General features: G+C 36.1%; 1 protein-coding gene across 1 annotated transcript in view; it reads left to right on the top strand.

The window, feature by feature from the left end:
• The first annotated feature begins 440 nt into the window (after window positions 1–440).
• The window catches only part of LOC149208870 (uncharacterized), a 124,924-nt gene continuing 112,810 nt past the window's right edge, over window positions 441–12,554 (top strand). The window contains exons 1-3 of the mRNA XM_089396185.1: window positions 441–2,114; window positions 2,792–2,894; window positions 6,619–6,731. Coding sequence (XP_089252311.1) covers window positions 1,968–2,114; window positions 2,792–2,894; window positions 6,619–6,731 — 363 coding nt within the window. The 5' untranslated portion in view covers window positions 441–1,967. The remainder of the gene's footprint in view (window positions 2,115–2,791; window positions 2,895–6,618; window positions 6,732–12,554) is intronic.

Here is a 12,554-nt window from a genome sequence, read left to right as displayed (position 1 = left end):
TCCTCTAAAATGTTTAATATTTAATTTTTCCCTAAATTTTTTTGCTAACATATCATTAAAATATTAAATATTAATAATTAAAATTGTATACTAGAAAAGAATATTATTAAAATTTTACAATATAAATATTATAGAATCGGTGAAAAATGTTGAATGCATTTTTATAATTGAAAATATAATTTTATAAATAAAATTACAATTCCAATGATTTTTATAACAGAAGTAAAATAATAATGGTCCAAATAAAAATATGATATATTTTTCAATAATTAAAATAATAAATTTCCAAATAAAAATTTTAAATGTTCAGAATTATTCAATACTTTAAATTATAAAATAATAAAATACTCTGTTTAATATTTAAGTGAAAAAAATAACACTTAAAGTAACATACTCGAAGGATTCGAACTTTGTCTCTCTCATAAAGTGATGGCTTTACGAGAGTATTTCGCGAGGGAAAGCCGATTATGCGTTTAAATTGTATACACGTTTGTTGATTGGGCCATGTTTGATAGACAGACCATGTATAGAACAGTGCCATCGGAGGCGTTTTCGCACGGTTATACACACGTCTCTGTATCACCAGAACTAATCCCAAATACATTGCTAGTTTGAATCCTCCGAAAGCTTCAATTATTGCAAATTGCCGCGGTTAGGGTTCGATTCACACCGATCTTCTCGTACGACTTAATTGGCCAAATTAAGCCGCTTCTTCCTCAAAATACCTGTGATGTACTTGATGTATAAATTTCTGTAATTGGGCACCACCTGGCCTCTTAATTCGGATCACGAATTAATTATTGGACAGCATCAGATCGTCTAATTCGGATCACGAATTAATTATTTAGCTGCGGTATCTTTGTTCTGCCTACAGCCTTTCTGCCGCAAGGAAGGCTCTTGGAATACTGGCTATTTTCTTGCATTTATGTTAGACCCGTTAAGATCCCCGGTATTTTCTGTTATTCGGCTTAAATCACTGTAAATGCCTGATTAATGGTTTCATTTCTAGCAGCGGGGCCGGGATTTATCATTTATTTGTCCGAATGTTTTTGACTTTTTTTCTGCATGAATTTCCATCCACTGTGTCGGAATGATGATCTCAAATTAAAAGAATACGAAAAGAGTCTGTTTGAAACCAGGATTCAATTATTTCTTCCACAATCATGCCCTACCACTGCTACAGTAATGGCACTGTGTAGATTTTATTGCCTGTGATTTTTTGTTCTTCAATTTTTTTCCTAAATTATACTGGAGGCCTTCATTTTTTTCTGTTATTGCATGCACGACGAGGAAGACTGAGTATGAGAAGCTTCAGATGAGAAAACGAGGGCGTTGCATGCCTTTATGCACCTCCTTCGCTATCGAAGAGGTGGGGGTGAGGATGCTTTCTCTATGTTCTTCACCTTGAATTTCTTCGTATTTTTTCATTATATTGTCCACAAGCCTTTGCTCTGTTGAAAGTTAATACTTGAACACTTAAAAATTAATCTAACCCCGAGTTTAGCTCAAAACAATTCTCTGCATTTTAACTTGCTTCGCTGAATAGGTAATGGTGGGGGTTTCGGTAACCTTTAAGGAGGTAATGCTATCTGCCTTCTCTTCTGCTGTCCTGAATTGACTTGGACAGAAATTTAGTAACATTAATTGAGCCAGATGGCAGCTAACTTCGGTATCAAACAGTGAGGCTTACGTTTGGTTTTTCTTTTACCGGCCTTCCAGATCATAAACTGAATACGTCATCCAATTTTGTTTCATAACTTGCGCTGCCATAATTTGATCTGAATCGATCATTTTAGAAGATTATTCTATTGTGGAGAAGCCCTGTGATCTTTAAATGTTACAGGGCTCTTGGTGCGCAAAGATCTACCAATTTTTCATAGTTTATAAAGTCGTGTGTGTGTGAAGACTCGATATTTATTGTCCTAGAAGGCCTTTTGGGTTTGCAATCAGACTCTGATTTTTGAGTCATGACCTCCGGCACCGTGAGGAGAAGAGTGCATTATGGGGAAGTTAAAGGAAGAAAGGTGGAGCGTTTTGATTCAACGGATTACGATGAGTTAAACGAACCCCTACTCAACCAGAAAGTATCTAGCGGCTTCCACAAGGACCTAGATGTAAGTGCATTATCATATTGATAGCTCTCTGACAGAAGAAATAAGGGTTTTGGTTTTGAATTATGTTTCTGAAGAATATCATTTTTGTGTTGTCCTCATAAATCTCTAATTATTTCCCATAAGCATACCGGTCCATGTCAGGAGTTTTATGAAAAAAATCAATGCTTTTACCCAAAAAGCAAAACACAGTGTAATGTAATGTAATCTAACCATGTGAAAATGGGGTACAGTCAACTAGTTTTAAACTGGATCAATGTAGGATTGATCCAGTTTAAAACTAGTTATTCCAACTATATGACTATTTTTGATGTGGCTTTCAACAAACCCAATGTAGCCTGTGACACTTAATCCTCCCTCATATGGGATGCATTACCAGCAGGACATCTGTTCAATCCCCTGTCCTTTTATCTAGTCTTTTGGGTGTTTAATCGGATTTTGTGATCTCACTTGTTGCATGTACATGTCCACAGAAAATAACTTTTAGTGTACATGACAGTCATGGTTTATTACAAATACAGCGAACTGGTGGATACATATCTGCTTATTCATTTTCTTCCCACTATGCATAGAATCAACTGTTTATAACACCTTGTTAATAAGCTTCTGTTTTGTTTTTGCTATATTAAAACATTATGCTTCTAAAGTTTAAAAGATTGACACCACCTTTTTATCTATAGGTTGATGAAGATGAAGGCTATTGGAGAGAAAAGGGGGTGAATCCAGAACTAGCTTGGAAACGAAATGTATCTCAACTCTTAGCACAGTGGAGTCAATGCGTCAGTAAGTGCTTCTCGTGCTTGGATCACCCCTATTTGTACATTATGATCATCATATTGAAGTGCAATTTTCTCTGATTTTTAGTTTCTCTGCATTTGTTCAGTTTCTTTGGGTTAAAACCATTTTCAAAAGATTATTTTTATCAGGCCATCCAAATAAGGGTGTTTTCATAAACGTGGAAAAGACATTTCTATCAGTTATTCGGGAATGCACGTGTGACATTTTGAAACTTCGCAGTAAAAGCTCATCTTAGAGGCTAGATTCTACTTAAAATTCTAAATTACCTTCTGAAAAGGCTGCTCCCCTTGTATATTATAGTGAAAAGCTACTAGTATTAGTAACGATGTGGACCTTTTACCTTTACCATTTTTGTTTTGTGCTGAACAGTGAACAATTTTTCCTGAGATCACATCCGGATTTTTGTCAGTCTCTCATAATGTAGGCTGCATTATTGAAGCCTTGTCTATAGTTTGTACAGAGTACATAGTTAATTTCTGTTATCAAATTCGCGGTGCCAAAACTGTGAACTGCGCTTTACATGCACAATCTATAGGAAATACGCTTGTGACAGAAGGCATCAGTCAAGTCAAGATACAAGGCAGTCTGCAATTATTGGCGTGACTGTTTTTGGGTTCTTTATTAGACCATTTATTATTGTTGAACATTGTATTATTATGTTCTTTTACATTCCTTATTATTATTATGATTGGATTTTGTTTTTACATCATGGACCTCATATTTTTTTATTTTTTTCATTTAGTTTATTAGTATTATGTTACGATACACATCTCATCCATACTTGGGCTGTAGAGTGCACCTGACTTCTTGTGCAATTATTGACTTACTTGCAAATTACGAAGTTGAGTATTATTTGTTTTTATCATGCTTTCGTCAGTGTAGGGATACTAGAACCTGACTTGAAGTTTCAATGTCTAATATAATATACCTTCGCGGTCATCACTTATCTCTCATGTATGAGCAACGCACGCTACCTTCCTTTACATTCAATATATGTGATTGAATAGCAGAGTATCTAATGATGAACAATAGTTGGCAATGGTATATCCCAACATAGGCTAGACCAATTATATAATGGGATTTGTAATGAACCTGGTAGTTTGGGTGACATCAAATATTGAGAAGACCTCAAATCGAAATGTCATTTGCAAAAAAAGATTAAAAATACAACCTGTCACATATGCATATTCTCGTAGAAGCATCAGTTTTACGGACAGACTTATCAATGCAAAGCAGAAAAGTTCTCCCAAGAGATGCAAGTAGGCACAAGGCGCACATTAACTTCATGTCAAAAGAGTGAATTATTTGAAACGGGATGCCTTGCATAATCATTGATTCAATCTTCTGCAAAGCAGGTATATATCTCTTGAACATGAACCGTTTTTTGATACACATTTTTCCTGCCATACAAATGCAGAACCAGGCTAAGGATTCTTGTTTTTGTATCTCTTCATTTAAACAACTCAAGCCCACAACTCATTTGATAACAACCTTTTTCAGTGTTAACAGTTTATGGATTCAGGCATACAATGGTTCAGTCAACATATATTCCAAATGGAAAAAGATGATAATATTCGTTTCCCAATCAACATCAAAATTAATCCAATTTATATCTTATATCACAGTCCATCTTATCGGGACAGACATCTCAAAATTCCTGGGATATATTTGTGATTCTGAATTCCAGTCTGTCTGCTTTCCTTATAAACACAACTTACAAAAACTACAGCTACTTTCAGCATGCATCCAGTGATTCATGTTTTTCTCTTACTCAACTGTTTGAATTCTCCGTTATAATTACTTATTATTATTTTCGTTTTCCTTCATTTCTATACAACGTACAATTAATGAGATTTACACAGAGGTCTGTTTTGGAGACTTTTCATGGTCCCTTTCCCCTGTTTTAACTTTTTCCTTAAAGTTTCTGGCAGTTTTTTTCCAAAGTAGTTAATGCATCTGGAATTAGGTGCCAGTAGCGTCAAGTTCAAAAATTTGGCTAGATGGCTTAAAAAATGGGGAGGAGGGCACACTTCCCAAAGCAGCAATTCAGTGTGGGGAGGCTTTGTGCCCCCCTGTGTACCTATTTGTTGTTTCATTTCTTCTGTTTATTTTTTTTCAATTTTTATTTTTATTTTTCTGGGCTACATGATTACATCCCAGATGGGAAATGCTTCCCCATATGCTGAGGGCATGTCCCTTTGCTGGAAAATGCACCCAGCAGACAATCACATGATTGGGCAACCAAAAAAGTACCTAGTCTAGACTCTAAAACAATCCACTTTAGTGCGTTTCAACTTTCAAGGGCTGATCCCTGCATCCACACACCCAGAGTGAGTGTGGGAGGGTTGATGAATACACTGTCATGGTGTAAAACGGATTTGTTGCTGATCAGAATTGTTAAGCAATGGCTGGTGACTGCTAAGGAATGTATTATGTAGCTCTAAATGGGAGGGTGTGAGACTGGATGCTAAGATGGTATATCAAAAACTATGCAGACAAAGAATTAGGCAATAAAACCAGGGATCTCATCTTGGAACTTATTCACAAAACCTATTTGTGCAAGAAATCATGACAACTGAGAATTGTGTATAAGTTTGAGATAATGGAATTTAATAGCTGGTCATTATAGATTGATGAACTTCTGCTACATTGAAACATACGAGGGAATGCCTGAAAATTTTGTGATGTTAAGGAATGCTATTGTGGAGGTGGAAGCAAAATGAGATGATATTATGTGTAGTGAATAAATATTACTGGTTAACATAGTGATAAATGATGCAGACAGATGATGTGGCTGAATCATATTAGTATACTACTGGTGGGTAAAAAAGTGATGAAATTTTGATTTGGTTGCATTGATGGTATAATGCAATGATGCAATTTTTGGGAGATGAATATGAATATAATGCTGAAAACCGTCAAGGCAAGAGATGTAGTTTTAGTGTTGAATATTTGTTAGTAAAACAAACATAAACAACACTTCTGTGGTGACAAAATCCTTTCTTGTATGGAGATCTGAATTTCTTCGAGACTATTTGAAGTGGAGCTTACATGTAAGTATATCAGCAATACTTTTCATAACAGAAACATGTACCATATAACAACAGCAATAACAGTAGAAGCAGATGGCTATAATAGATACTTTAAATTAAAGTATTTCTATAGTACTCCTACATAAATTGAAACACATTACATATCGAGATGAAAAAGTCCAACATCTGTGGTATGGTAGAATGGATCAGCATTGTGGCACCATGTTGCAGATTACAGTAATTAAGTACAAATCAAGATATCTTTACATAAAATAACTGATGGTTATATTTTCTAATTTCTACACTTGTCCACTATCTTGTTCACTCCACAAGACAAAATATATATGCTTTTCAAACCACCCTTAAGATAAATAACAAGAAGGCACCTAGTGACCCAACATTACAAGTGTGTTCTCATGTGTTGTTAATTACATGCATTTCTGGTTTGTTGAATCTCATGTAATGGATGTTTTTAAAACTTTGAAATAGCAGCTGGTCCTTTTGTTGAGCCCTATTGTTTAGAGACCTATCTTTGATGCATTGTTGGGTAGAGACAGTGAATCCTATTAGGATTAAGATCATTTCATACTAATAGATGTTTGAAATTTGAATTGGTAACTAGTTTAGCATATTACATGGAAACCTACTTATAATGACTTATTGGATGGCGACTGCAGCAAATGTTGTCATTGGCCCAGGATCATTGCTGGGGGTGTTTCTATATCGTTGTTCAGGTAAACGGCAAGGGAATGGTGAAAAGGTTGTTGTTAGCAATCTTAGTCCACTGCAGGTATTGATGACATATTTTTTGAAAGTTGTTTATTTAATCTTGAATATATTTTGAAGTTTTTCAAGGTGGAAGTACTTGTTAAATATACAATTGTTCTGTGGAAAGTAACTATAACTGCAACACCTGCTTGAAGTGAACTGGATTCGTCTCTTTCAATTTTGTTCTTTGGCAGAGAAGGCGTAGTTTTTGCTTTTCTCCATGTTAATGAATAGATAACAATCTTAAAATGGCCATGCACAAATAGGAGGACGGAGACATGTCTATATCAAAGTCACAAACCATTAGCATTGGAACAAGCATGGGTGATGACATTCTTGTAAATAGCAGGAGTTGATTGCCTGCAATGAATCTGCATGAATCAGATTTCCACAGCCAAGTAAGATTGGACTAACCAACTATAGTTGGGTCTGCTATTTAAGTTAGGTACATGACAAGGTGAGACATTCGCATAGTGAAACCATCCTAGGGTTATACATATGAGAATATTGTAACTGCCCTTGAGGCAACTATGAGCTGTAGTTGTTTTCCAAACTGACTTTACCCTCATACTTCCAACCTTTTGCAATGTTTTGAACCCCATTCTACGAACATGTAATAACATCAAGGTGGCCTTTTATCTCGTTTTTATTTTTTGTTTGTTTAAAATGATGCTTCTGATTTTAAACTGTGACAAACATGCCCTTCCTCATTATGGGAAATATTACACTGTAGCTGACTTACAACAAGAATATCCAACATTGTCCATGCTCGAAGCACTTTGGCTGAGACATTGTGACTAGGGTGTATCTATTCTGCTAAATTCACCTAGGACTTGCACTTTATACCATCTGAAAGGAATGGCCTGCTTACACAATTGGAGCCTGATTTCATCAATCAGAGCCTAATTTCACTAATCAGAGTCTGCCATGTGTTATTTGATTGAGCAGTGGAGCAATTACTGCACAAAAAGGGAAATAACTAAGTTGTTATACTGATGACTTTAAAGAGTTCACTAAGCACTTTTTTAGACCATACTTCTCCTAAGTTGGCCTCTTATGTAGTATAGTTAATATTGTCTTCTTCTCTTGACAGGTAAGCCTTGAATGTGTAAGTTCATAACTACTCCATGTTGCCTTAAAGTTAACACGGTCACTTTTTCCTTCACAATGAATACTTCCCAATTTCCAAACCTATAAGGCCCTAAACATCTGATTTCCGTCAGTTCCACTTACCTTCTGCACATAGTAAATGAAATTACCCTATTCAGTGACCATTTAGACCGAACCTGATCTGATTTTGGGAGGAATTTGGTGGGGACACTGTAAATTGCAGAACATATGAATAACAGAGAAATAAAGCAAAGGTGATCTGCAGAATTGAACACAAACAATATTGCAGCGAAAATGAATCTAGATTGATAGAGAAATTGAGTACAAAAGGTATCAATCTTTGAGAAGAGATATACAGCTAACCTTATTGATTCGTCAACCTTATCACAAGAGGGGAAAATTTCCATTTAGCACTTTGAACAAGATAAAATGAATAGACAAGAATATGAGCAAAGTAGAAGCTGAGGCCATGAGTCAGGTGTGCTCAGTGGAAATGCAATGGTCAACATGTCGAGAACATAACTCCTCATGCCAAACTTGGCATTAATTTCTTGATAGCTCGAAAAACATGGAAAGTGAAGAGCAACCTGTAAACATCTAAAACTCTGTTTAGGTGCTTTTGACCCTCCAAGAAATGCTTTGAAAGGCCCAAAGATCACTCTAGAATGTATTTGGCTCAAAATTGCCTTAATACTAGAATGGTCATTTTGATGGTTTGAAAGGTCTGAATGGACGTTTGGATCATTCGCCCCATTGGAGAGCAATGGTCCCCTTCTGTAACATACCCAACACCCTCTATTTTCATCTTCACTAGCTTGACGATTAGCTCTGATACCACTCTGTAACATGCCAAGTCCCTTAATGCCCGATTAAGGATACAGGGGGAGCAAATTTGCACCTTTTCGATTTAACTTGAAATTCTGCTTTTGAGATTGCCATCACTTTCTGTTCATTGAGAGCTTTCTGGTGATACAAATTTTATTAAAAGCGGAGTCTAGATGATTGAGATATGATCATTTGAAGATTTTCACCCTTGGTTCGAAGAATTAATCACCTTACATTTATGTATTAAGTTCATATAATCATATTGATTAACGATAATATAATACATTTAATTAACACCATCATTAAGTTGATAAATTACCCAGAAAGAGGTCAACTAGGCCAAAATGACAAGGAAAAACATTTTAAAGCATTAAATGAAAGATATCTAAAAGAAAAAAAGGGTCACAACCACTTTGCATGACAATTCTCTTCCTTTTTAGCTGTCTGTTCAATATTTCTTCCACTCTATTTGCTTCCTCTTTTTCAGTCTTGAGGAGGATGATTTTCTTGGATAGTCTTTTGTTTTTCGTTTCGTGATTATCAATCCCTTCTAATGCATTAATGAGTTATACTTCAAGATCTACTATGCCTTCAACATCTTCTTTGTATGCTTTTTCCTTTTGTTCCTCTGATTTGTCTATGTTGGATTCTTCATTTTTGGCTAGAAATAGGATCTCTCTTTTGTCATCATCGAAATCATATTCGTCATCTTCAAGAAAATCATTATCCTCTTTGGAGTGGAGATTTTTCTTTTTTGAATATTTTCTTTTGAAGACCCTTTTTCTGGGTTCTTTCTCATCATCCCTATCTTCCCTGAAAGGACACTTGGTAGCAAAATGTCCTATCTTGCCACAATTAAAATAGATGAGAGGTAATTTATCTTTCAATATGGATCTGTTCTTAAGTTTTCTGACTAGTTGTGCCATTTCTTTATTAGATTCATCGCTGGAGTAGTCACTGGACTTGCATTTTCTTGACTTCTTTAATACTTTAAATGCTGGTTCCTTATGTGATGAATTTCCCATCCTCATGTCATATGCAGTGAGAATTTCCTGAAGCTTGCCCATTTTAGATTTTCCAAGTCCATTAATTCTTATATGACAGAGACTTTGGCATCAAAGCACAGAGGAAGGGATCTCAATTTTTTTTGAACAATTGTTGTTTCTTTAACTTTTTCGCCAAGTCCTTTGAGAGAATTAACCACTTCATCTACTCGTAGAAAATAATCAGCAACATCTTCTTCATCATTTTCAGGCTTTCAAATTGTCTTCGGTAGGTTTGAAGCTTTGCCTTCTAGACTTTGTCATCTCCTCTGTATATAAATTGAAGCTTATCCCATATCTTTTTAGCTGATTTACAATGCATTACTTTAATGAACCCTGTTTCTGATAAACCACTCAAAATGGCATGCATTGCTTTTGCATTCAGTTCACTAGCCCTTATTCTAGCTTGATTAGCTGGGGGAGTCGATGGATCTTTATAACCGTTAACCACAATTTGCCAAGTGTCAAAGCCAAGAGATGTTATATAGGTTTTCATTCTTACCAACCAAAATGCATAGTTTCTTCCGTAAAAAAATGGGAGATTTGTTTGAAGAGAAACTATCCATGAATGCTTCCTGGGATCTTCTGTCCAGTATGTTCTTGAAAGAACTTGCGCTGATACCATTTGTTGGAAATATACAATGATACTGAGAGGGGGGGTGAATCAATAACACTTAGATATAAACTCTTTTCACTTTATTAATCTTAAAACAATGATCACATCACATAATCAACCATTAACATAATGCATGAACGCACAGATTTAATTGGAAATCCAAACTGGGAGAAAACCACTTGAATGCTTTTCTAACTGTCTTCAATTTATTACAATGTTACAGGCAACCACCTGTGAGGACACCAATCCTCTGTAAGCACCAATTTATAATATTGCAGGCTCCGACTTGTCAAGAAGATGAACACCAGTCTTCTGTAAGCACCAATTTACAGGTCCTTAGGCTCCAACCTGTCAAGAAGATGAGGACACCAATCCTTTGCAACTCAACTCAGCTTAGCACTTTGCTGTTCACTGTTCATGTGTCAATATTTAGGCTTAAAAAGAATATCTACCCACCCGGCAGCTTGTACCCAACACTGCACCTTTTTGCATGCTACTTGACTTACTATTCCAGCCCTTAGTTATACTGTCCAGACTTTGTTAGACTTTACAAACTTCACAAATCTGCTGTCACTTCTTTAAGATGCCCTATAGGCCTGTGACCTAGATAAACTAGGGCTCGACCTCCTCCAAAAACAAGGGTAGAAAACACAAATTCATCCTTGTCAGAAATTAACACCATGAGAATATCCACAAAACTCACCTTTGCAATCCGCCCTTAGCAACTTGGCAGTCTACCTCAGTCTGCTCTCTGCTCCTTAGCTCATCCCTGTTTCCCTCAGCTTGGATCTCTTGTGGTCTGTCACAAACCTTATTACTCACTCAAACTCCGAGTTGATGATCAAAATGAGCCACATGAGTGGCATAATTATATTAAGCGAAGGGGGGTCTAGGGGCTGACTTGTCCCCTTAAAATTTGGATTCAGTTAGCCTTTATGAGGGGGCCGACTCGAGGCCGACTTTAGCTAGGGACATAATATAGATATGTATGCATTTAAAAATTAATTTCTCTTCAACCGTGAAGAGTTAGGAGGCATGCAACCTGTTGTGGCATAGATTGTCACGACAACGCTCAGACCGGGGGCTGTCACTCTGATCCCCGATCCCTTCGTTTAAGCCTGTCTTCCGCGGCTAAGGGGGGTAGACCTTATGAGATGATGAAAACCAACTGTGAACCAGTTGGGTTGGGAGACACGAAAGGAAACCAGCACTTAATTGATTTAGTTAAGTTAAAAGACCAGTGCCTTGTGGGTTTGATGTTTGAAACGATTACATGCTAGATGATGTAAAAATATAAACCATGAACAACAATCATTTGTCATCAAATAACTAGAACAGTGCAAGATATCTGTTAAAACCACAAAGTTCTTAGAATAATTAAAGATTAATAACGATATCCAGCAATTAAAAATTTTGATCAATGCTTTAAACAACCACGCAATTATGAATCATTAACCAGATATCATATGCAGCTAATCTTTAAGATGATCATTTATGTGCAGACTTGTCTAAAATGATAAACATTCATTCCACATCAATAAATTTGAATCTCAGCAGAAAAAAAATTAAAATGCGACGAGCTGAGACTAAATCTGGCAAAAATTTTCAAATCTTTTTTATTTTATTTATTTATTTTTTATTTAATAAAATCTAAAAAAGAAACTATTGAAATAAATATAAAATTAAACTAAAAAAAATATACCTAAATCGAATCCTAAAAAGAAACCCTTTCAAATGCTAAACTACAATCTACACAAATAAATATCATAACATCAAATTTAAAACAATAAATCTACTAAAATGCTGAACACTGATATCAAAATGAAGACGTAACCCTAGACGAATACTTAAGACTCACTCACGCTGAAACGATAAATCGATATGCAGACATTACAAAGGAAATACCTGACCCGAGAGTGAAGATGGCGGACAGCTTACGATTGCAGTCATTGCCTGGTGAAACTGAAGCTTCCATGCAAAGTACTCACCGCTGGTTCGCTTGAAAAGCCTTTCACGCTGGACGCAGTGACAAGTAGACGGAGTGAACGCGTTTTCCTTTGTCCAGCCAATGCACCGATGCATGAAATGATTGCCCAGACAACTTTAACACATGATTTGCGGCCTCAGATCAGAAGTGCGTGAGGTGCAAAGAGATGATAAAAGAGTGAGTCGTTCGTTGATGGCCCGTCTTCTTACTGCAGGTTGAAGTTTCCAACAGTCACGTAATCCCTCATTGCTCACGCCCGTATCA

Source organism: Pinus tabuliformis, chromosome 1_2 (assembly GCF_031772625.1).
Source record: "Pinus tabuliformis cultivar Carrire ecotype Pingquan chromosome 1_2, CPIR1, whole genome shotgun sequence".
NCBI classification, from domain to species: Eukaryota; Viridiplantae; Streptophyta; class Pinopsida; order Pinales; family Pinaceae; genus Pinus; species Pinus tabuliformis.
This window is presented reverse-complemented; position numbering and strand designations above follow the sequence as displayed.